Genomic DNA, 26,727 nt, shown 5'->3' with positions numbered 1-26,727 from the left:
CTCTCACGTGGATTCACTGAGCAGGCTAGATACTGAGCCATGGGGAGCAGAAAAGAACCGTCAAAAGACCAGCGTAACAAGGTAATGGAAATTTATAAAGATGGAAAAGGATATAAAAAGATATCCAAAGCCTTGAAAATGCCAGTCAGTACTGTTCAATCACTTATTAAGAAGTGGAAAATTTGGGGATCTCTTGATACCAAGCCAAGGTCAGGTAGACCAAGAAAGATTTCAGCCACAACTGCAAGAAGAATTGTTCGGGATACAAAGAAAAACCCACAGGTAACCTCAGGAGAAATACAGGCTGCTCTGGAAAAAGACGATGTGGTTGTTTCAAGGAGCACAATACGACGATACTTGAACAAAAATGAGCTGCATGGTCGAGTTGCCAGAAAGAAGACTTTACTGCGCCAATGCCACAAAAAAGCCTGGTTACAATATGCCTGACAACACCTTGACATGCCTCACAGCTTCTGGCACACTGTAATTTGGAGTGATGAGACCAAAATAGAGCTTTATGTTCACAACCATAAGCGCTATGTTTGGAGAGGGGTCAACGAGGCCTATAGTGATAAGAATCAATTACAATTCCCACTCTGACGCATGGTGGTGGCTCACTGATGTTTTGGGGGTGGGGTGTGTGAGCTCTAAAGGCAGGGGGAATCTTATGAAAATTGATGGCAAGATGAATGCAGCATGTTATCAGAAAATACTGGCAGACAATTTGCATTCTTCTGCACGAAAGCTGCGCATGGGACGCTCTAGGACTTTTCAGCACGACAATGACCCTAAGCACAAGGCCAAGTTGACCCTCCAGTGGTTACAGCAGAAAAAGGTGAAGGTTCTGGAGTGGCCATCACAGTCTCCTGATCTTAATATCATCGAGCCACTCTGGGGAGATCTCAAACGTGCGGTTCATGCAAGACGACCAAAGACTTTGCATGACCTGGAGGCATTTTGCCAAGGCGAATGGGCAGCTATACCACCTGCAAGAATTTGGGGCCTCATAGACAACTATTACAAAAGAATGTATGCGGTCATTGATGCTAAAGGGGGCAATACACAATATTAAGAACTAGGGGTATGCAGACTTCTGAACAGGGGTCATTTCATTTTTTTCTTTGTTGCCATGTTTTGTTTTATGATTGTGCCATTCTGTTATAACCTACAGTTGAACATGAATCCCATAAGAAATAAAAGAAATGTGTTTTGCCTGCTCACTCATGTTTTCTTTAAAAATGGTACATATATTACCAGTTCTCCAAGGGTATGCAAACTTTTGAGCACAAATGTATAATATATTCTTTTTCTTTTTCTTTTTTTTAAAGGCATAATCTACAATCACGTTTTTTTTATCAAACCGCTTTCTGTAAAGCTGCTTTGAAAGGATGTGTGCTGTGAAAAGCACTATACAAATAAAAAACATTTGCACAGTCATGGCCTGACAACAAAACAGAGCTAAAACTGGTGTTAAAGGAACAGTTCACCCTAAGATGAAAATTCTGTATTATTCACCCTCATGTGCTTGTGTGGTTTATAACACTTTTGGGTGCTTTTTCAATTTTTATAGCGAGTCTATAAACAGCAATTTTATGGAAATCAGTGATAGCAACACTCTTTAAAATATCCCCATTTGTGTTAAGCAGAGGAAAGAAAAGACATAAGAAAAGACAAGGACATTTATTGTAATGAATGGCTGACGAAGTGAATGTATGTACTGTATGTACTTTTGCTGCGATGTACTGTACATGTTTTGAATACTGAACAATAAACATTTTTGTTTAAGTCATATTTTGAGTTTGGAACAACATTAGGGTGAGTAAACAGAATTTTCATTTTTGAGTGAACTATTCCTTTAAAGTTGGGTAATGTAATTCAGCCATTACTCTAATGTGCCGGTTTTCCAAGTGTGGGGCACATGTCAGGGGTGGTGCGCAGAATGATGATTCATTCACCACATAAAAAACTATGAATAAATACATTCAATTTAAAATGTATACAAAGAGATCTGCAACATATAACTTGACTTTAGCAGAATTGTAAGAATGATAATCTGACACATACCGATATAAGTTTCTACCATTTCTAAGCCACACTAATCCGTTTCCATTTTCCTAACTTCAGTTTCCTAACTTCATCATTTTCCAAAAAATGCTGTAAAAGAGAGCGATTTCTAAAGTACCAGTTTTCTGGAAAACAAAACGTCGTTTCAGTGTTGATGAGAGGTGTAAACCTAGCAAAATCAATGTAATTTCAATGTAAATAAAGCCACTAACACACAACTCAGTGGAAACACTGTGATGATCGAGCTAAAGAGTAACATAAAAAGTACTCCAAGTAACTAAAAAGAAACATTATCCTTTCTAGTATTGAAATGTGAATAAAGAGACAGACTTCACAGCCGTTACAAAGCCCTCAACCTTTCCCAGAGCTCCATTTACTCTCCATGACAACAATTCAGTAGTCAAGAAAACAGCGCTTTGACTGATGCTCAGCAATGCTCATTCAAGGCCCATTTTCATACACTTCGTTATGGGCTACTAAACGACAACTTGTACACAGGGCAGTGTGTGTGGAACACAGATAGCTACACTCTATTTCCATTTCCACAGGCACACAGTGGGGCACGGTACTCACCCACAGCTGGTCGTCCACACCGGGAGGGTTCTTTTTAATGAAGGCACCATAGTAGGTGGCGATGTTCCTGTGGTGGGAGTACTTCTTCAGCATGTTGATCTCAGCCTTGATCTCCTCCTCTTCCTCCTGTGAGGACACATGCAGCACAAGATCAGGAGATGTGTGGTATCATACATATTCTAAACACATTAAAGGAGTAGTTCACCCAAAAATGAAAATTGTCATCATTTACTCACTCTTGAGACTTTCTTTCTTCCAAAGAGCACAGATGATAATTTTTTTAGAGAATATCCTGTGCCATTTTTATTTTATATAACATTAAATGAAAGTCAATTCTGTGAATAATGACTTAAATTTTGGTTTGTTTCTCACACAATGCTATAATTTGGCTACAGAAGACTTGGAATGTAGCGCACAAGTCGTATGTACTACTTTTATGGTGCTTCTGAATTTATTAGGGCCCAAGCACTGAAAGTGCGGAGACCCTATTGTTCTTCTAAGGATTATTATTATTATTATTAGGGGCCAAGCACCGAAGTTGAGTAGGTACCTATTGTTTCTGTTAGTATTCTTTTTATTAGGAGTTTAAGCCTGAAGGGCTAGAAACCCTATTGTTTTGTTAGAATTTTTATTATTAGGGGGCCAAGCAGCAAAGCTGCTGGAACCATATTGTAATTGTACTGATTTTCTTCTTTTTTAGGGGTTCAAGCCCTAAGGGCTGAAACCCTATTGTTTTTGCTCAGATTTGCTTTTATTAGGGGTTCAAGCCCAAAGCTTGGTGGGAATGTAGTACTCCCTGTCGCTACTCAGACGCAAAGTCTCGTCCCGATCGGCCTGACGGTGGCGCTATAGTGATCAAAACAAAAAGTTTTACGTTTTGGCCCATAAATCTTGGGCCATAAGGGCTTGAAACAAATTTTTTTCTTGTGATTCCTTGCATCATGCCGAAGAGTTTTGACCCTTGTCAAATTTTCGCTCCGCCCCTTCGTTTTCCCACTATTTTGGATTGTTTGAAAAAAAAAAAAAAAAAAAAAAAAAACACCTAGTCCTAGGTCTTTTGCCCAATTAGAACCAAACCAGTGCAAAAAGATTCAGCAGAGTCCCAATATGAAAAGTTATCAAAAAAAGTTTTAACTTTCGATTGATCGTCGCAACGGTACGCCAAAACGTACGTAGCGGGAGTTGCCACTTTCGCTCAAATGGTTATAACTCTTGAATTGAATGAGATATTGTCACCAAATTTGGTACACATACGTACGTAGCGGGAGTTGCCACTTTTACTTAAATATCTTTTGAATGGAATGATATATTATCACCAAATAATTCAACAGTAATGTAGGAGTTCAATTTGAGGACACATGAAAAAATTGTGCACTTATGCCTTTTGGTGGTGCTATAACAGTCAGGAGTGTAAAAAAATACCATATCTGTGCTTCCTAACATGATGTTTCCGAAAATGAAGACACTTTATCATCGTTTTACGTGCTAACAGACTGACTAATTAATACTTATTATCTGTTATATATGCACTTAAAAGGACCTTAAATGCTTGATGCTTCCAGCTATATTTATTTTTATTATTATTATTCTGCCGCAAAACTCGTCGTGCAGACCAAACCGTAAGTCCTAGAGACCTGAAACTTTCAGGGATGCTAGTACTCCAACTGACACGGTGGACACAAAGTTGCACCCCAATCGGCCACACGGTGGCGCTACAGTGATCAAAACAAATAAATCTAAAATGCCCATAACATTTTAACCATGTCACATTCAAGTGCCTTATATCAATGGAAATCTCTGGATTTTATTTCTGTCATGAAATTTTTCATAATTTGTGATTTTACATAAAACCTACTTTTGCAAACTAGTTCTAGGCCTTTTGACTGATCGTAACCAAACCAGTGACAGAAATATTCGTTGGCATCCTAATATCAATAATTATCAAAAAAATGTTGAACTTTCAATTCAGCATGGCCACGCCTATCCAAAATGTCCGTAGTATGCGAGGCCAATTTAACTTAAATGGCTATAACTTTTGAACAGAAACAGCTATCTTCAAACTTGACATACTAATGTAGGGGATCATTCTGAGGACACACAAAACATTTTGGCTGTGATTGGCAACTTGGTGGTGCTATAATTTGAACAAAAATGAAAATGGCTCTATGAGACTGTTGTCCCGATTGACTTGAAATTTATAATGTAGCCTCTTTGTCCAACACCTCATCAATAACTAAGAGGATATTTGCATATCAAAAAAATAAAAAATATGGCTGCCATTAGCCTTTTAGACAAGGTTATCAATGGCCGATCGAAAAGAAACTTCTGTATGAAATGTGAAAAAAAAAAAAAAAGAAAAAACGGTCACAGGCAGGCGCTATCACATTTTACGAGCACAGAAATGGCTGTATGTCTTGCAGTGTTTAACAAATACTTAATTCATATAGTTAGATAGGTCTCCTCACTCTGAACATCTTTGCCTCAAGAACTATTGCTGTCAATCAAATTGTTGTTTTAGCATCATCAATTATTTGAAAAACATACTTTTGCGAACTAGTCAGAGGTTTTTTGTCCAATCAAAATGAAACCAGTTAATAAAGATTGTTTGGTGTCCCTACATCAATAATTATCAAAAAAAAAATTTAACTTGGTTTTGCACACCTATAATAGATGAACAATGAAATCTTGTGGATGGAGCCTAAAACACTTAAGGCTATAACTCCTGAACGCAATGAACAATCTCAATCAAACCAATAAATCTGCCTGGGAATGGCCACTTGGTGGCATTATAATAATTAAAATTCTAGTAAAAAAAAGTCAAAACTATGGAACTGTTGGTTTGAATAACTTGAAATTTTGCATGCTGTGTCTTTGTCCAAGATGCCAACAAGGTAGATGAAAAAACATGGCTGACATTGACCAATCAAGTTTTAGCAGCTTTTAGGCAAGGTTAAAATAGGCAGATCGGAACAAACCGTGGTGGGCCTATTTGTCTCTTGATCAAAGAGGTCTGTGCAAAATAAAAATAAAAAAATAAAAATCATCCACCGGGTGGCGCTATCGCGTTTTACATGAATGTAAATTGTTGAATATTGTGCGGTTGTCACAAAGAAAAACACTGTTCATATCATATGATACATCTCTTTCTGAACAACTTTGCCTCAAGACCATTGGTGTAAATGAAATAATTAATTAAATATTTGTTTATTTGAAAAACCTACTTTTGCGAACTACTCCTAGGTCTTTCAGCCAACAGCAACAAAACTTGTACAGGAAGACTCTTTGCACAACCAAGATCAATCGTAAAACATTTTGAACTGTTTATTTGTCATGGCTATGATAAGGTAATTAAAAAACAGGTGTGGCCAAGTGTTCCCAAAACCCAAAAACTCATAAACGAGAACGAGAAGCTTTGTACACGTGTACAACATGTTATTCTTTAGATGTGTGCAAAATTTGTTCTGACAATAGGTGGCGCTATGACAGTAATGAATGTTATAAAGCCCATATCTCTATGGAACCTAACCTGATGGTTATGAACAATGACATTTGTTCACTGCTTTTGGTGATATCTGACAACAATCACATATGTAATTGATTTAAATCAATTCAATCAGATATTTTCACCAAATTTGGTACACATATGTATGGGGTCATTCTAAGGACACACAAAAATTTCTATAACTATGGTACCGTTGGGCCGATCAACTTGAAATTTTGCATGCAATGTCCTTGTCCAGGGTGACAAGATTTAAGAGGCCATTTTCATAATTTGAAAAACATTTGTTTGAAATACCATCAACAAAATCAACTTTGACCAGCTATTTGAACTAGTCCTTGGCCGTTTGCCCGATCAGAACCAAACCAGTGCAGAAAGATTCTCTGGAGTCCCTTTACTAATAATGATCAAAACAATGTATATTTTGATTCATTGTGGCAAAGCTACATAAAAACGTGCACATCTGTTATGGCCACTTTTACTTAAACAGTTAATATAACTCTTGAATAGAATGAGATATTTTCACAAAATTTGAAACACTTTGGGTCATTGAGAACACATGAAAAAAAAAAAAAAAATCACATACCTATGCCTCTTGGTGGCGCTATAACAGTCAGGAATGTAAAAAAATGCCATATCTGTATGCTACCTCACCTGATGTTTCTCAAAATGAAGGCATATTTACATTGTTTTAGTTACAAAGAGGCTAATTAATACTTAATATCTGTTGCATATGAACAAAGGACCTTAAAGGATTGAACCCCATTAATCACAGCTTGCAGCCATATTTATTATTATTATTATTCTCTATATTCCTATGGCAGCCCATAGAACCGTTTGTGGGAAAGTTATATAATTTTACACACAGGTAGAGGACAGTCTGAAGTGCTACCATAGCAAATTTGGAGTCTGAAAGTGCGAAGGCCCTACTGTTCTTCTGAGGATTATTATTATTATTAGGGCCCAAGCACTGAAAGTGTGGAGGCCCTATTGTTCTTCTAAGGATTTTTATTAAGGTTTTTGGTACTTTACATCCATGAAAATGCGTTAAAGTTTGCACACACATCAGAGTTGTTGGCCATTAGGGCATGCAGGGGGGGCTCTGTAGTGCCACCTAGAAGATGGGCATGTTCGTGGGGGTTCTGTAGCACATCCCTTTTGAGCTACCATCACCACACTTTGAACACCTATAGATCTCATCAAGCCAGACAACGTCTGTGCTGACAGTCATAAGCTCTGCCCAACAGGAAGTCGGCCATTTTGGATTATTTGAAAAATGCATGCTCTGGAATTTGAAATACTCCTCCTAGGAATTTCATGTTACAGGTAACAAATGTGGGCGACATCATGCCAAGACACTGACAATGCTAAATTGCGAACGGATTTTTGATATATCGAATCATGTTACCATGGCGATGTGATGAATTAATGTCCAAAAAATGGGGAAAAGTGTATCATACCTTCCACGTGCATCGAGTGATTTATATCAAAATTGAGCCAAATGTTTGGCCTTGGGGGCTGATCACATTGATGTGGCTATTGCGGGTCATGGTTGTGGTGCCTCCAACTGGTGGAAGGAAGTGTGTCACTTTTAACATACTTTGAAATATCCCTCTTATGTTTACCTAAATTGCTTCAAATTTTTTTTGAATAATGTCAAGACAGTGCAGATTTAAAATTGTGAAGGGATTCTTGATATCTTAAATATTGTTGCCATGGCAATGCATTAAACGTCATTATTCCTTTTTATGTATATTCACATGTTGAGGTACTTGGCATGGTTGAATTTTCATGATATTTTGCACACGTCAGAGTTGTTGGCCATTAGGCCTGGGCAAACGTTAACACATGGGTGTGCCAGGAGAGCTCTGTAGCGCCACCTTTTGACAAAAGTGGTCAGGTCAGTTTCTTCTACGATCACCAAACTTGCTACATATATTGTTCTCATCAAGCCAGACGACTTTCATAATTACAGTCATTAGCTCCACCCAACAGGAAGTCGGCTATTTTGGACTGAATGTGTATTTTTTGGAAATTGCAGGCAGTGAACTTTTGAATACTCCTCCTAGGGGATTCATGTGACTGCCATCAAACTTGGGCAATATTATGCCAAGACATTCTTTAGAATAATGTCAAGACACTGCTGATGTAAAATTGTAAAGGGATATTTGATATCTTAAATACTGTTGCCATTGCAAGTGAAAGCAGTTTTTAAAGTGAACTAAAAAAAGCTATAAGTCTAAGTTTATTGTAATGAAAATGTACTGCACAAACTTTTTATTTTTTTATATAAATAAAATAAAACAAATTTAAGTTTAAGCTTAAAGTAACCATTTAAAGTGATTTTTAATAAGGACGATTTAGACATTTTACCAAAAATTCGGTCAAATTAGCTTCAGAAAAAGTGACTTTAGCTGAAAGGTGCTTAGTTTGCATCCCTAGTTTAAATATCAGACCACATTTCGTGAAAAATTAAATCTTTGCCCAAAAATTAATGCTTCAATGATACCAAACACGCCACAAACCAGAAGCAAGCACAAACGATGAAGACAGGGGAAAGTGACTGACATGGAGTTTAGCCTGTGTGATTTCACGGCTCCCAAAAGCTATCTTGTTAAATATAAAGAAAGGAATATGTTATGATGTTTCTTTTAACGGCAAAAACCAGCACAAATGTTACTTTTTGCAGCAGAAATGCAGCACAAACGAATGGTATAGATTTGGTAATGATTTTATTATATGGGTTACCAACTTCACTGAGCTTACAAACATCCAGTATGTAGTGGATTTAATCCAGTACGCCATCACGCTACAGGCTGCAGCGAGGACAGAATCATAGGCTTGTTTGAGATGAGCGAGTTCTGCGCAGAACCGGTCACCATCTATTATGACTTCCTGAACTTTAAATACTCCTAAAGGATTCATGAGACTGTCACCACATTTAGACAACATCATGTCAAGACATGGAAGATGCTAAATTGTGACTTTTTGATATATCGAAAGGTACTGACATTGCGAGGCATTAATGGCAAAAATGGGAAACAGGAAATGTGTCTCATATCTTCTGTGTGCAATGTGTGATTTAGATCAAAATTGAGATTTAAGTTTAATCTTGGGGCTAATCACATGGATGTGACTACTTTGGGTCACAGTCATAGTGCCACCACCTGTCAGCAGGAAGTGTGGCTCTTATAACCGACTTTAAAATATTCTTCTAATATTTACCCAAATTGTTTCAAAATTGTTTAGAATAATGGCAAATGCCAAATGCATGTGTCCACCTTGCATTGTTTTCCGAAAGCCACTGGGTGTAAATGGACCCATGGTGCTTTGGCCCATCATCGCTGCTTGCAGCTATATTTATTATTATTATTATTAATTATTATTTTCAAGGTTTTCTGTACTTTTGGGGCACTTAACAGGCGTGAAAACTCTTGAAATTTTGCACACACAGAGTTGTCGGCCATTAGGGCTGGGCAAAAGTTCACACATGGGCGTGTAGGAGGGGCTCTGTAGCACCCACTTTAAATGGGCATGTTATGGGGTCACTGTAGCACCCCAATTTTCACCTAGAGTCACCAAACTTGGTTCATTTATTTTTCTGGGTGAACTATCCCTTTAAGTAAAGCTCGAGGCCAGTGAGACCAGTCAGGCTGACCTATAATGAGGGCTGATGGCCCACTTAGTGATGCAGGTGCTTTTATATGAAGTAGAGGGGAATCGGGGGAAAGGAGAGCAGAAAGTACAGGATTAGATCTTGCTCCCGCCCCTCATTACACCTTTAATAGAGTACTGCTATGGGATTTCTCAGTTCCCCATTTACTCATCGCTTTTCGAGAGTGAGATGAATGCTGGAGATGAATAGCAATTTGAGCTAATGACAAGCCTCATTTCAGCTCTTTGTCTCTCTCTCTCTTTCATCACACTAGGTCAAAGAGTCAATCATTCAAATAAAGACCCCCTCCATCCCCATCAGTAAAGAGAGTTGTAAGATATAGGGAGTGGGGCTGGGTATTGTTACAGATTTTCCGATTTGACTCGGATTCAGAAGCTCCCGATTTTATTAGATTTGACTCCGATTCGATATCGATTCATATGGGCATATTTTGGGCATCAGCCTGTGAGAGACTTTTTTAAGCGCATCCGTGCTGTGTGTGATTAGAATTAATTGTTTTGTTATCAATAACTGGCTGTAAAGAACAGAAAGCAGTGGATCTTGTCTTTGGACACACAGAGCGAATCAAACCAAACTTCTACTCTCAACACACAGTTAAAAGATGTCTGTGCTGAATGTCTTACCACTATACTAAATCACTGGTGAGTGAAATCTGAACATTTTTTTTTAATGTTCAGCCTTTTTACTTGCATAGCATGAAATTTGGTCATGTATGCATGTGATTTATTTGCTTTGTAGAGGGTGGCTCATAGAGTAAAAGATCGATCTTGGGATTTAAGAATCAATATTGAGATTGTTCAAACGAAGATCGCGATGCATTGGAAAATATATTTTTACCCAGTCCTAATAGCGAGCTCCCTACCTAGACAGCATTTCTGAGCATCAAAGGCATATGATGTCTCAAATAAATTGGCTACAGGGTTCCCGCACCTTTTGACAAATTATTTTCATTTTTGACATCTGTATTACCTTTTCAATCATTTGTAATTGTTGAATAATGATTTTTAAGAATACATTTAATTCAGACCGATTCGCTAATGAATCAATAGATTGCAATATGAACAGGTTTAACCGATTCATTAAAAGAACTCCAAAAAACTATTTGCAAAAAAAAAAATAAAATAAAAAAAAATAGATTGAGAGCACAAATGCCAAACAAAGGCAAAGACTATTTTTTTATTATTGTTTTTTGTCTTTTTTGTTGTAAAAAATTTTACAAAACAAATAAATTAAATAATAATAAAAAAAGCTATTTCTAGTTTAGTGAAGGGCATAAAAAATAAATAAAATTCGAATTTACTATATTATGACCATGACTATTTCACTATTACCATGACTTAAGATTTTATTCATTTCCAAGTCTTTCCTAGGCCTTGACAACACTATCTAAAAGTTTTTTACATGTTTTCCCTGATCGTGCATCTAGATAGGTAGCTTACTAGGTTTTGAAACACAGCCATAGTGTATGTTGCACAATAAGCCTAACCTTACAGGAAGAACGGACAGCTAATCAGCCTTCAATACAAGAAACCATGTAATCTCTACAAATCAACTGTTATTCACCCTGAAATAACAGGGGGCAGGCCTGAGCCTTTTAAAAAATTGACACCTGTAGTAAAACAATAAGACAAATAATGCTAAAATACACCTGCAGTTTTGAGCTCAGGACTCTTGGCATGGACACCTCTTTCACCTCTTGTCGGTAAAAGGTTTCAACAGCTTCAGAGCATAATAAGGGTTCAATAAGGAAAATACAATACAAAAATATATAAAAAACACTCACCCCTGTGACATCCATGCACTTGATAGCAGCGAGTTGACCTGTTTTGACATGTCGGCCCTACAGAGAAACAAACATAGGTTGTGTTCAGTAAAGGTGTAATGACTTGTAATATTAAAGCGAACTCTACTTCATCATGTCCTGAAAACAAACAATCTGCACATAAAAGAATGAAAAACTCTGGACATAACTGAAGAAACAAGCAACAAACCACACAATTTCAAATTTATTTTATGAACGTGTAGCACTTCTATTATGTTAGAGTAGCTTGTTATTTTGGAATACAGGCCAGTGTCATGAATGCCAAATAAGCCGTGGCCAATGATTTCCATCATCGATGTCTTGAATGAGAAAGTGAGTCTTGACATACTAGCATTACCTATTGTTATCATGAGCTTATCCAAACGAATACAGCCTGAGAAAACACTTTACAAAAGAATACAACCCTTCAATAATTGGCAATAAATAAATGTTTTTGTGACATTAATAGGTTACACCTATGATTACTCTGAGCTCTCTATTCATTACTCCTGTCAATCAAAGCAATAAACTTACCGTCCATGTTTGTTTAACCCTTTTCTCTTCAAGGGGTCAAGACATGAGGAATAAATAAATTTTTTCTTGATCTTTTGACATGGTCATTGTACTATAAAAACAATGCAAGTTTCAGAACTCAAAACCTCCTCCAAACACAAAAAGAGCATTTGTTGAAATCGAGTTGCCAAAACGACTCGTTCTCTACTTCCTCCACATTATGATGTCACACTGTGGTAGACATTTGTATCTGATCACCTCCACAACAACGCTTACTTTGCCTTTAATCACTTCCAAAGCCTGCCCAGTAGCGGTGAGCAGTGAGATGGCAAGTAGAAAGAGCACGTCAGTGAAGAGCAGAAAGCCAAATCATAATAGTGGGCATTTGCTGTCGAGTCTTAAGGACAAGCAGCACCAAAACTGAGCATTTCTGACAGAGGGTCAGAATGAGGATAGAAAATGATTGTGTTTTACAAATAGATGACTGTTGTGCAAAAAACTTTAATATGATAACTGAATTTCAAGGAACATATTAAAATAAAAAAAGACATGTCATGACCTCTTTAAGGGGTCTCAAAAGAGTTCAAAACTGGGCTGCAACTGTTCAAGATTGTTTGGCATCCCCATTATGCTGACAGAGGGACAGGCTTTCAGTCAATGCCGAAACTTTCTAAATGTTGCTGCAACATGCATTAATTACTTGAGAGAATCGTGATATATGACGAGATGGATTGGGGCTCTTTGAGGCATGGTTTACACAGATAGTCTCAGTCACAAACACTATCGATCTATTCATCCTTGATGTGAGTGTGTTAACCGATCACTTACACTTATATTTGTCAATCAATGTTTTGGAATAAGTCTAAAAAATTACTACAAATGTAAAAAGCATTCACATATTTTCAATACAGAGTACCTATGGGTCTGTTCCAAAACATAGTGAGCTGCCTTGCTGTCTCCCTACATGCATAGGCAGTTGTCTTCAAAGGCAGCATCCTAACTGAAATGGAGCCGATTTTGAACACTCTTCATAAGCAAGAACACCACATGTGATTCAAATAGTGCTCCTCACGCGCAGCACAACTGATTTCAATGCAGGTGACGCGAGTGGAACGACGCGATACTTTAATGAGCATAAATATGTTTAGCACACATTATGGGTAAAATAGTCAATTTTCTATTAGGGCTGTCAATTGGGCAGAGAAACTAAATTCATATTTTTACCTTAAATAATTTCAAAATTTGAATTAAATTCGAATTTTGAAGTCAGCTGATTTTTAAATTGACATTGTTTCCTTAGTCCACAAGAGGGCGCATTGAATACATAATAAACCATACAGAACCCTATTATATTACTGCAAAGAACATTCCTGGCTGTTAAAAAAAAAAAAAAGAAAAAAAGCATTCTATTTTCAACTAATGACCATAAAATAAATAAAATGTTTTAGTCTGTCCATATTCTCAATGTTAAGTCAAAAGTAAAATGAGGGAGGAAAACGCTTCAATAGACAGCTTGCACTGATGCCACAGTATACTACCCCTGACTCAAGCTTCATAATAATAACAAAGTACCACATTGTTTTTCATTCATTACAGCTGTATGTAGGGTAGCAATATTCCCAGATAGCAGTGGTATTAGGCTGAGCTCAATGGTGAAGCAGCTCAAACTATGAGCCCAGGCCAGTGGCTGTTCAAACAGATGGTACACAAAAGAATGGAACTGAACGCGAGGCTCTAGGGACACACATTTCCAAGTTGAACTCCTTTGCTGACAAACCGTAAAAAAAAACTCATTGCTTAATCTGAGATATGCTTATAAGAGAGAGCAAGATGCAACAGCCAAAGACCTCCATCTACTGTAAGCGGCTGTTCACACCGAACATTTTTGCAACCATCCATTTGTTTTTCTTAGTAAACGCGTGCTAGACGAACGTCTTTGTTTCACTTTGTTTTTGTTTATTCAGCGTCTCGCGCAAGAGCACTGTGCTCAGCTTAGATGCTGTGTCTAATTAAAAATAACTTTAAAAGGAATCTTGAGACACCTGCTTTCTGTTAAACTGTATTTGTTGTGCTGTGACTATCCTTTTTTTAGCAAAAGAATGCGTTCTATCTGAAGTCATCAGCAGTGCTTGGCATGTATCCAAAATTCTAATGCACAGTTTCAGCATTTGAATGTGCATTTTTTTTTCTTAAATTCAATGAATATTCAAATTTTTATTTGACAGCCTTATTTTCTATCATCCTAACTATTTTTAACAGTAATTTCAGTATTGAATGGTTTAGAAGCATAATTATAAACAATTTATTTAGCTTTGTCCATCATTGATACCTTAGAATTTGGCTAAAAAGTGCTTATGAGGCAGCCTAATTAAGATAACTATCTTTTGGAACAGCCTTTGTGTCGGGAACTCATCTATGATGTCGTTTAGTGCTGAGGCAGCTCACTTGGTTATGGGACAGACAATAAAGTGATCAGTGTGTTTCTGTATAGTGTATTGTGTGCATTTTGTTATGAGCAATGTTGAGAAGGTGTGATGCTGTTAACTGCATTAGTGAAACACAGCTACAGTGCATTCAGAAAGTATTCAGACACCTTTTTGCAAAAATTTTTATGTTGCAGCCTTATGCTAAAATGCTTTAAATTATTTATTTATTTCCACATCAATCTACACTACATACCCCATAATGACAAAGCAAAAAACAGATTTTTTTATAACTTTGCACATTTATTAAAAAGACAAAAACTGAAATATCACTTTGACACACTAGCGGCCAAAAGTTTGGAATAATGTACAGATTTTGCTCTTATGGAAAGAAATGGGTACTTTTATTCACCAAAGTGGCATTAAACTGATCACAATGTATAGTCAGGACATTAATAATGTGAAAAATTACTATTACAATTTGAAAAACATTTTTTTCAAAACTTCTTAAACTACTTCAAAGAGTTCTCATTAAAAAATCCTCTACGTGCAGCAATGACAGCTTTGCAGATCCATGGCATTCTAGTGGTCATTTTGTCCAGATACTCAGGTGACATTTCACCCCACGCTTCCTGTAGCCCTTGCCATAGATTTGGCTGTCTTGTCGGGCACTTCTCACGCACCTTACAGTCTAGCTGATACCACAAAAGCTCAATGGGTTTAAGATCCATAAATCTTTTCCAATTATCTGTTGTCCAATGTCTGTGTTTCTTTGCCCACTCTAACCTTTCCATTTTGTTTTTCTGTTTCAAAAGTGGCTTTTTCTTTGCAATTCTTCCAATAAGGCCTGCACCCCTGAGTCTTCTCTTTACTGTTGTACATGAAACTGGTGTTGAGCAGGTAGAATTCAATGAAGCTGTCAGCTGAGGACATGTGAGGAATCTATTTCTCAAACTAGAGACTCTGATGTACTTATCCTCTTGTTTAGTTGTACATCTGGCCTTCCACATCTCTTTCTGTCCTTGTAAGAGCCAGTTGTCCTTTGTCTTTGAAGACTGTAGTGTACACCTTTGTATGAAATCTTCAGTTTTTTGGCAATTTCAAGCATTGTATAGCCTTCATTCCTCAAAACAATGATTGACTGACAAGTTTCTAGAGAAAGCTGTTTCTTTTTTGCCATTTTAGACCTAATATTGACCTTAAGACATGCCAGTCTATTGTATACTGTGCAACTCAAAAACAAACACAAAGACAATGATAAGTTTCATTTAACGAACCAAATAGCTTTCAACTGTGTTTGATATAATGGCAAGTTATTTTTTAGTACTAAATTAGCAATTTAACATGATTACTTAAGGATAAGGTGTTGGAGTGATGGCTGCTGGAAATGGGGCCTGTCTAGATTTGATCAAAAATTACTTTTCAAATAGTGATGGTGCCAATTTTTACATAAGTAATGTCCTGACTATACTTTGTGATCAGTTGAATGCCACTTTGATGAATTAAAGTACCAATTTCCTTCAACAAAATCTCTACATTATTCCAAACCTTTGGCCGGCAATGTAAGTATTCAGACCGTTAACTCAGTACTTGGTTGAAGCACCTTTGGCAGTGATTACAGCCTAAAGTCTTTTTGGGTATGATGCGACAAGCTTTGCATATCTGGATTTGGGGATTTTCTGCCATTCTTCTCTTCAGATCCTCTCAAGTTCTGTCAGGATGGATGGGAACTGTCGGTGGACAGCCATTTTCAAGTCTCTCCAGAGATGTTCGATTGGGTTCCAGTCCAGGCTCTGGCTGGGCCACTCAAGGACATTCTCAGAGTTGTCCCTAAGCCACTCTTGCATTGTCTTGGTTGTGTGCTTAAGGTCACTGTCCTGTTGGAAGGTGAACCTTCAGCCCAGTCTGAGGTCCTGAACGCTCTGGGCCAGGTTTTTATTAAGGATATCTCTGTATTTTGCCGTGTTCGGCTTTCCATCAACCCTGACCAGTCCCCCAGTCCCTGCAGCTGAAAAACACCCCCACCATCATGCTTCACTTTTGGGATGGTATCGCACAGGTGATGAGCGGTTTCCTCCAGATATGACACTTGGAATTGAGGTTAAACAGTTCAATCTTCACTTCATCAGACCAGAGAATATTGTTTCTCACAGTCTGAGAGTCCTTTAGGTGCTTTTTTGTGTGTTTTGCACTGAGTAGAGGCTTCCGTCTGGCCACTCTGCCATAAAGCCCAGATCGGTGGAGTGTTGCAGTGATGGCTGTCCTTCTGCAAGTTTCTCCCATCTTCACACATGATCTCTGGAGCTCAACCAGAGTGACCATCGGGTTCTTGGCCACCTCTCTTACCAAGGCCCTTCTCTCCCGATTGCTCAGTTTGGCTGGGTGGCCAGCTCTAGGAAGAGTCCTGGTTGTTCCAAACTTCTTCCATTTAAGAATTATGGAGGCCACTGAGCTCTTTTAGCCTTCGCCAGATCAGTGCCTTGACACAATCCTGTCTATGAGCTCTGCAGGCAGTTCCTTTGACCTCATGACTTGGTTTTTGCTCTGATATGCATTTTCAGCTATAAGACCTTATATAGACAGGTGTTCCTTTCCAAATCATGTCCAATCAATTGAATTTGCCACAGGTAGACTCCAATCAAAGTGTAGAAACATCTCAAAGATGATTCAGGGAAATAGCATGCACCTGAACTAAATTTCAAGTGTCATAGCAAAGGGTCTGAATACTTATGTCAATGTGATTTTCTTTTTAATAAATTTGCAGTTATCAAAAATCTGTTTTTTTGCTTTGTCTTTATAAGGTATGAAGCATTTTAGCATAAGGCTGCAACATAACAAAATATGAAGAGGTCTGAATAATTTCTGAATGCAATGTATATTCACAACATAGCACAGCCTCTCATAACTTATTGCTTAAATTTAAAACCATATCAGAATTAACACAAAAACTGATCCAAGTCCTAAACTATGAAACAGTCATTTCATGACAAAATCACTTTGAACAATAAAAACTTGTACAGCTATTCCTTAATGACTGCGATAAAGGGAGAACTCCGTTAAGACTCTGTAAAGGGTCAACAGAAAGATCTGGCACAGTAACTCATTGACTCATTATTATTAAATCACCCATAGAGGGTTATTGGTGTGAGCATGGGACAACAGTGAAACACCACCCCATGCTTTCCCCAAATCACAATCACATGAAGGTTTACAGTAGAGGCAGTCTGTCCAAATTTCTGAGTCACAAAGATCTTTTGTTAGTAATTAAAGACACTGGAGTCCAAGTTGTGTCAGGGCAGTAATGACCAGATTTTAATTTGGACAAAGAGAGTTCTTTACTGGGAGAACGGCAAATGCAGAGGAGAGCTAGCACTGATTTCCCTTAAACAGGAACATGCAGCACATCTTCAACCTCAGCATTTCCCCATCCCCCTGTGCTCATTAACACGTCAGTCCCTCTCCTAAGTCAGCGTTCACAAGTAATACCATGACTAATGGAAACCAGAGGACAATCTCTGAGTGATTGGGCAGAATTGGTTAGGAATATGAAATCAGAATGACAAAAACAACTGTATACTAAATCTTTAAGGGGTTGTTAAACAAGCAATAGAGCTTATTTACAGATGCACCAAAACGAGGCTGTGAGGGATGGACTTGCAGTCCTGTTCAATGACATGCACTGTATAAAGCTATCAAAAAGCTTCTAGATCACTTCTAATTTTCCACAACTTTTTTGTTGTTTTGTTTTTTGGAGTTTGACTATTGAAACTTCTTGGAAAGATACTTTTCAATGTTTCATCAGCGGAACAATCAAAAAACACTCTAAACAACTGTACGACTCGTTGAAGAGACTGTACGTCAATCCCTCACAGACACGTTGTCATTACAGTAAAAAAATAAATTAAAAAAATGCATAAGGTCTATACTTTAAAAGTGAAGTGTGTAATTTCTGCACCACTAGAGGCAGCAAACGGATCTTTTTATTTTTTATTTTTTTTTTTTTTTTAGATATATTTGATTACTCAGCAATTATTTCTCAAATTGACAAATTTTATTTCCTGTATTCAGTAAAAACAAAGCTTTTTATTGAAAAATATACATTTATGACTATATACTAATAACTAATCTCTGCCATATTCCAAAATTGTTTTTATCATGTAAACACATTTTTTTTACTACTGTAAAGTGACGTCACTGATGGAGCTTCTCCATGCACGGCACACTTATCTGACTAATCGATAATGAAAATCATTTGATTATTTTCATTCTGGATTATTAACAATTTTATCAATTAGTTGCTACAACACTAGACTGTTGACAAGCAGGTTTCATGAACACTTTCCCCATTTGCCATTTGTCGGAAAAACAGGTAGCCTCGCCCCAAAGTTAAACCATTGTTGCCATGTCAGGCTGGTTAAGATTCTCAAACAAAAAAACACAACGTTTTGATAGCGCTTCTTTTCAAGAACCATTTTTAGTTGTATATGGTTCATGAGGTGGCTATATGGTTTTTTTTGGAGGTTACAAAAAGTTCTTGATGTTTCATTATAGGTTCTTCTGATTAGTGTATTGATTTCTGGGGTCATAAAGAAACAGAAAATTATTTTGTAAAGAACTAGATACTAAAAAGTTCTTAAAAAATATTCTTAAGACAGTCTGTAACCTTTTCTGGATCAAATTATAACATTTGTTTGTAAGAGTGTAGCAAAGAGTCTTTGCCAGGTTTGCGTGTCATCCTGCCACACTCGGTTCTGTCCAGTCTTGCCTCACGTATTCCCTCAGCTAACTTGTCCTACCTTGACACTCAGCAATATGCTATCCACGCTTTCCTTCAGACATCATAGAGACAGACAGAGAGAAGGAGAGACAGCAAAGCAGCCACAAATGGTAGGCACAAGATATCAGAGAGGAAGGTATCTTGAAAGTTAAATGTCAGAAGGGGGAAAAAAAAACAGAATGGTCTCTGTAGTAAAGCATACCCTGACAAGCAGGATTTGGCCAAAACAATGCGGGTGTCCTTGGTTATTTGTCAGAAAGCCAAAAGAAAGATTGTCAGGCAAATGACAGGACCACCTCAGAGGCTCCATTAATGGTCAAGAATTCAACTCGGAGCAAACATTCAAAGTCCCTTACCATTCATTACAAGGCTCCTTTATGAGCATAATAACCTCCACTACTGTAGCTACACAAACACAGCAGATGGGCCAGACAGCGTTGCCTTTCAAGGGCTCGGTGAATAGATTTGACTGTCACTCAAAAGAAAAATCCAATCCTCTTTTCTTCAAAATTGAACGTGGAGAGCTATTTTACTATCAGCAGGTATTAAGCCAATGATTTTGGCTAGAACCTCAAGAACTTGCCATCTGCAACTCAAAAGGCACTTACAAACTCTTGACCTTAGCAGAACCCATCCTCCCACTGCCCAATACACTATATTCCAACCTTATGCAATGCAGTCACAGTACTGCATTGCTTTGTATTGTACAGCATGTTAGATTCATACACTCAGTACACAGAAGCTATTTTAAAGCTGTGCTTGCATTATCTTGCCTCCATTCTGTGTTTATCCTGGCCTTTGTGACCTAGATCTGCAGTAACAGCCAGTATGAATGAGGATTATTAAATACATATCATCTCAATGCTATGTACTTGTGTGTATTTCTAGCACTCTGACTGCCAAAGGCATCTCTCTAACACGTGGTTCGAGTTTCTTTATGAGCACACAAACAGGAATAATAATAGAATGATTCTCTCTGGTACAGTAAACAGAGCGAGAATGAGACAGGGTTATGAAGATGAATAGCGCTCATTCTCTGACGCTGTGTAACACATGACTCTGCTTCCTCCAATCCGGCTGATTAAATTAAAGATGCAACTCTACAATGCGAACACTTCAGCAAACCACTTTATTCTCTTTACAAACAAAAATGTACCATGTTCTTTTGGACTTGGTATCACAGTGAAAACATATAATTCCATGGTATTCTTAGAAGTATGTTGAAGTACCATGTAAAATGTACACTCATTGAACACTTTATTATAAGCACATGGTCTTCTGCTGTTGTTAGCATATCCACCTAAAGGTTCGACGTGTTGTGCATTCTGAGATGTTATTCTGCTCACTACAATTATACAGAGTGGTTATCTGAGTTACCGTAGCCTTTGTCAGCTCAAACCAGTCTGGCCATTCTCCATTGACCTCTCTCATCAACGAGGCGTTTCCGTCCGCAGATCTGCCGCTCACTGGATGTTTTTGTTTTTGGTACCATTCTGAGTAAATTCTAAGGACTGTTGTGTGTGAAATCCAAAGAGATCAGCAGTTACAGAAATACTCTAACCAGCCTGTCTAGCACCAAAAATCATGCCACGGTCAAAATCACCGAGATCACATTTTTTACCCATTCTGATGGATGTGAACATTAACTAAAGCTCCTGACCCATATCTGCATGATTATATGTACTGCACTGCTGCCACATGATTGGCTGATTAGATAAATCACATGAATAAGTAGGTGTACAGGTGTTCCTAATAAAGTGTTCAGTGACTGTATATTCATACACCAGTATATACATACATTCAGTACCATGTATACAGTAGACCCCACAAAGTATTTGGACAATTAAGGTACACTTAAAAAAACATATGAATGCCACTGAATTAGATACAAAATATTAAACCAAGTGGCATCAGAAAACAAATGATGCTAGAGCTTTTTTCAGAACTAGCTTCAATTTTCTTAGCCATTTTTTCCCAATTACCTTTCATCAATTGGTGGAGTATTTTTAGAGTATGTATGAAGTCAGTTTCCCTTAAGCTTACACATGTGTCCTAGCAGAGTAACCAGCACATTATCTATGTACTCATTTTTACAAAGCTTGACAAAAATAAAGACTCTTAATTTTAAACAATATATTTATTACTATGTTTTATTATTTGAAACCTTCTTCACATGCAACGTTTTGCTTGAAAACAGGTTTGTGCTCTCTCATACCATCTCTAAATATAAATAAATATATAATGCAAAGATAAACACAATGCTTTTGGGGCCACTGTATAACCAAGTTCTATGTTATTACAACCTAATAGCATGACTGTTCCATGGTATCGCCACAGCACTTTTATGTAAAATTATAATTAAATAATTGTCAGGATAATACAAAACAAACTTTAGTGATATAAATGAAGGCTACATTAAATAATATGTCATCACATTCTGTGAAAAGGGTCTATTGCTTGTTGTCGGAATTTTGTTGCGTCATGCCTTGTTAGAAAAAGGCATAAGACGCCTGACTGCAGACAGTTTTTGCAGCATGCAGTGACAGTCGATTGTAACTTTCCTTTAGTGCAAGCAAAGTCAGCTGCAGTCTTATTCTGCTGCATAATGAGTTTGGGTTAGAGAGAGGACTACAGACAAAGGGCTCCAGGGGTGAGATGGCAGGGATCGCGCAAAGTCACAGGCAAACAACTGGGTTTAATAAGACAGCTGAACTGTTTGAGATACAGGCGAGAACTGTGCGTCCCTCCTCACTCTATTCCTGCTGAAACCAATTTGCTAGTGGCTTCTATGCATGGCTGCAGAGGCGCAGTGGAAAGTGAGCACCCCTGATAAGACCAAATTGACTCTGCACTCTTTCGAACAGCTTTGGATCCACACCACCAACAAATCACACCGCTGCAAACTTTTGACCTCTCAGAACATCGAAACACATAAGTACAGATGCAACAAAATACCTGATACAGATACTAAGAACAGCTCAACTACAGGAATACAAAGCTGAATTCCTAAGCCTTATTACTCTAAATAAAGCATCATTTTAGTGTATTTCCAAGGTTGCTCACAGCCAAGCACCTTATTCAGTGTTCGCAGTAGCACAAAGCACACCAGCCTGCTCCAAACTGTCCGTTCAGTGCAGCTGATCGGCAAAACACTTTGCGAGGTACTGAAGTGCCAAACAAAGGCTGCGGAAAGCAAACCAAAAACATTGAGCATTTGAGAGGAAAGTTACACTACATCCAGAGACTTTTGGCTTAAGTGGTTCTCGCAGCAAACCGTCAAAAATTATCCCTATACTTCACACGAATGTATTAATTTGCATTTTGCACTTAAAGGAATATTACAGGTTCAATACAAGTTAAGCTCAATCGACAGCATTTTTGGCATAATATTGATTACCATAAAAATAATTTTGACTCGTCCCTCCTTTTCTTTCATAAAAGCAAAAATCCATATAACAGTGAGGCACTCATAATGGAAGTGAATGGGGCCAATTTCTGGAGGGTTTAAAAGGCAGAAATATGAAACATATAATTTTATAAAAGCACTAACATTAATTCTACTTCTGTATTATTTAAGGTGTAAAGTTGTTTAAATTGTCATTTTAACAGGCATTTTAGGGTTTTAGGGTTTGTTATGCAAGTACACAAATGGACACCTGAGGGCTTTGCCCACGCATTGCCAAAATGTGGTCTTGTTGAACATGCATAACGTGCGTTCTAGCTCAAGGGGGTGATAGAGTTACTTTCAAAAGTTTGCGCTAGAGTTGGGGTACTCAAGTTCAGACTTGGACTCAGTCAACCAATATGCTTGAATGTTACTATGGAGACTGCTGTATAAACGATTACCGAGGTGGCTGGCACGACGAACACAAAAGACAGGTATGTAGCCAATGTACTAGAAACTACAAGGCAGTTTTGCACGGCACAGGACCTGACAACTGGTAAAAATCGCAAGCAGAGTTTTTTGTGCAGCCAAGATGGTGCTCGGATCGCGGTTTCATCGTGGTTAAGAACTTCATTATGTCAAGTCACCCACATTATGTCTCTCACAGTTTACTAAAATAACAAATATTCAGAAAAATATTATTAATAATGGGCTATTAAATCTTTTTAGGCATAATGTATCAATACATGTAGGCATTTGTAGTCTCTTGTGGTCCATGCAGTGTTGTCAACTTAAACTGGTCCTTGATGAATTAACTAACTTTTTAAATAGTCGGGGAAAAAAAGTTGTTATTGCTAAAGCAGACTGCAACTCTGAAAAACAGATAAACAGCACCTATTTATTGTTTTTCTATTTTAAAAGCATTGGCGAGTTGCTTAAAATATGATCTTTTACAGTTTTTTCCACAATAAAATGCACAATGAATATGAAGTTATTTTGACCAGACGTCCCGGTTTATTACACAGGACAGTCCTGGTTTTTGATAGGTTCACTGATTTTTTTCTTCTTAAATTAAATCAACTCATTGACCTTCTCGCTATTGTCTCTGGTATTTTGGTGCATTGCACGTTGATTTGACAATACATTCATTCTAGTCTTAGGCAAATCAGCTGAAATGTGTCTGGTTACCATGGCAATGACGTCATGCACTCCATGTCATCCTGTCAGTCAGCGCAAATGCCCAAAATAATGCAAATATGTGTTTTCAACAACGAGCTGAAAGAAGCCGATCCATGTATTCATGTAACATGTGAAAATGTAAGTGGGGCGTTTTCTGAATGTTCATTTTCACCACGATCACGGAGGTAAATCAGACAAGTGTCACATTCAGACAGCTACACTGCACTTTTTACATAGTACAAGCACTTTAAAGGAATATTCCGGGTTCAATACATGTTAAGCTCAATCGACAGCATTTGTGGCATAATGTTGATTACCACAAAAACAAATTAACTCGTCCCTCCTTTTCGTAAAAAAAAAGAAGCAAAAATCGAGGTTAGAGTAAGGCAATTACAATGGAAGTCAATAGAGTAAATCCGTAAACGTTAAAATACTCACTGTTTCAAAAGTACAGACACAAGACAAAGGATATGTGTGTCAACATGATTTTAGTATCATAAAATCACTTACTAACCGCATCTGTGTAAAGTTATAGCCAATTTTACAACTTCTTTGCCATGCTGATATAATGTCAACAAACCCTAAAACGACTGTAAAAATGACTATTTAAACAATTTTACAGCTCAAATAATACAGAAATTACAGAAAACATTAATGCAAATGCTTTTATAAAATTATAAGCTTCACATTTCTGCCTTTAAACCATCCAAAAAATGGGCTACATTCACTTTCATTTTCCCCATTCACTTCCATTGCAAGTGCCTCATGTAACCTCAATTTTTGCTTTTTTTTTTTTTTTAAAGAAAAGGATAGACGTGTTGAAATTATTTTTTTGTGATAATCAATATTATGCCACAAATGCTGTTGATTGAGCTTAACTTGTATTGAACCCGGAACATTCCTTTAAATGTTGAGATGTGGGGATTGTATTTTGAATTTTAGGTTCCAGTGTTGTGAATTTTGTGTTAAAATGTGTACCTGACATGACAAGTCTACTCATAATTACACATGCAATATGAAATTATATGGATAGAATAGGCTACGTGGAATTTGTAAATTAAAAAAAGCTAAAATGTGGTTAAATAGTGAAAAACAAAATATTAAATAAAATATACATTTTTACAAACTATATATTGCAGAAGTTTGCATACCCCTTTTGTTTTAGGCCTATACATTTTCACATCCCTTTCAGAATGTATGCAAATATAAGAGATAAAAGATTATATATTTTATGTAGTAATGCCCTTCGAAAGCTACATTACACAAAATGTACTGTATTTACACAAATCATCCTGTTCAAAAGTTTGCATCCCCTTGGTTTTTGTGTTCCCTTCTTGGGCATCAATTCATATTTGCACCTTTTGTAATAGTTGTGTATGTGTCCATCAGTTGCCCTAAGTGTCAAAAGATGGATGTCTATATCATTTAGCCACTGTTGGAAAGAACTCAAATGTGTAAAAAATGCTAGGAAACCAAAGAATGTACAGAATTTTCCTTAAGAAAAGTGGGCAGCTTCACAGCTCAGGACAAAGCAGGGACTCATGAACAATTATTACACAAACAGTCATTAATCATAGAGAAAGCAACACACCATATTAAAGGGTTTGCCCTCGTGCCAGAAGAACTACCCCACGTTTTCCGCAAATTAACAATCATGTCCATGTTAAATGGCCCTAATATTAGCAATGGGCTTTACCAGTGTTTTCGGATGTAGCATTTGCAGTCAAGTCGTGAGATGTAACTTCTCAGCGAGTGCTAATTACTACTGTGTTGACTCATTATTTTCCCAAACCAGTTGGCAGATAAAGACAAAAACGAAATCTCTATGTATATAATTTTTTAGATAGGGATGATTTTTGATAAAACTAAACCAATTTGAAAGGACAAATTGAAAATGAAGTAGAAGTAAAAAACTAAATAAAAATTCGAAACAATAATAACTCTGGTTTTAATGACTAACACAGCTTTCACTTTCATTAGTCTATGTTTGAGTGGAGGGGAAAAAGCAGCAAATAATTGAAATGTCAACAGAACACAGTAAGAATTGTGTTGAAGGACAGTTTTGTCTTCATGCACCTAAAGCATATGCTTTAATTCTGAAACCACTTTGAAGTTTGTTCAACAGGATACTAATCATAAAATATATATAAGAAGAAGCCTTTATTTTTTACACATTATACATTTTTGCACATATACAGTGAAATTCTTTTTTTCACATATCCCAACTAAGCTGGGGTCAGAGTGCAGGTTCAGCCACGATACAGCGCCCCTGAAGCAGATAGGGTCAAGGGCCTTGCTCAAGGGCCCAACAGTGGCACCTTGGCAGTGCTGGGGCTTAAACCCCCGACCTTCTGGTCAGTAACCCAGAGTCTTAACCGCTGAGCCACCATAAACAGATTCATTCAGACTCGACTCGGACTCGGCCTGTTATGGATTCGGCCTTGAGTCTGACTCGGCCCCTTTTGGACTCGATTGTTTAAAGACTCGGACATGGCTCAGACTCGACTAAGGTGAACTTGAACCCAACACTAGTTTGTGCCATCGGATGTGTTATTATTCAGGTGAGTTGACTTTCTTCCTCATCAATATTCTTTTCAAATTGTTGCTCCTCCATGACTATAGAATAGTGCCCCTTTGCGGAAATGTGCACTTGCATTGAGTTATAAATTGCAGTCTGACTCATTTTGTAATGCAATGATGTGCAAAATTGAGCTTGCATAGCTAGAAGCATCGGTGTTCACATACTTGCGTAGAGTTTCAGCTTTAACTCATTTCATTAAAAACGTATAAAGTATCTATCAATAGTTGTGCAATTAAAACATTAATTAATACCCAAT

At 37.4% G+C, this 26,727-nt stretch overlaps 1 protein-coding gene across 8 annotated transcripts in view; it reads right to left on the bottom strand.

The window, feature by feature from the left end:
- LOC127442281 (TRAF2 and NCK-interacting protein kinase-like) overlaps nt 1–26,727 on the bottom strand; it is a 215,890-nt gene that overhangs the window by 119,030 nt on the left and 70,133 nt on the right. For all 8 annotated transcript variants that reach the window (XM_051700171.1, XM_051700175.1, XM_051700173.1 and 5 more), the window contains 2 exons: nt 11,596–11,652; nt 2,638–2,763 (listed from right to left, as the gene is read on the bottom strand). In XM_051700171.1, the coding sequence (XP_051556131.1) occupies nt 2,638–2,763; nt 11,596–11,652 (183 nt within the window). The remainder of the gene's footprint in view (nt 1–2,637; nt 2,764–11,595; nt 11,653–26,727) is intronic.

The sequence above is a fragment of the Myxocyprinus asiaticus genome, chromosome 6 (assembly GCF_019703515.2).
Source record: "Myxocyprinus asiaticus isolate MX2 ecotype Aquarium Trade chromosome 6, UBuf_Myxa_2, whole genome shotgun sequence".
In the NCBI taxonomy this organism is placed as follows: domain Eukaryota; kingdom Metazoa; phylum Chordata; class Actinopteri; order Cypriniformes; family Catostomidae; genus Myxocyprinus; species Myxocyprinus asiaticus.
Note: the sequence above shows the minus strand (reverse complement) of the source record. Positions and strands in the feature narration are given on the sequence as shown.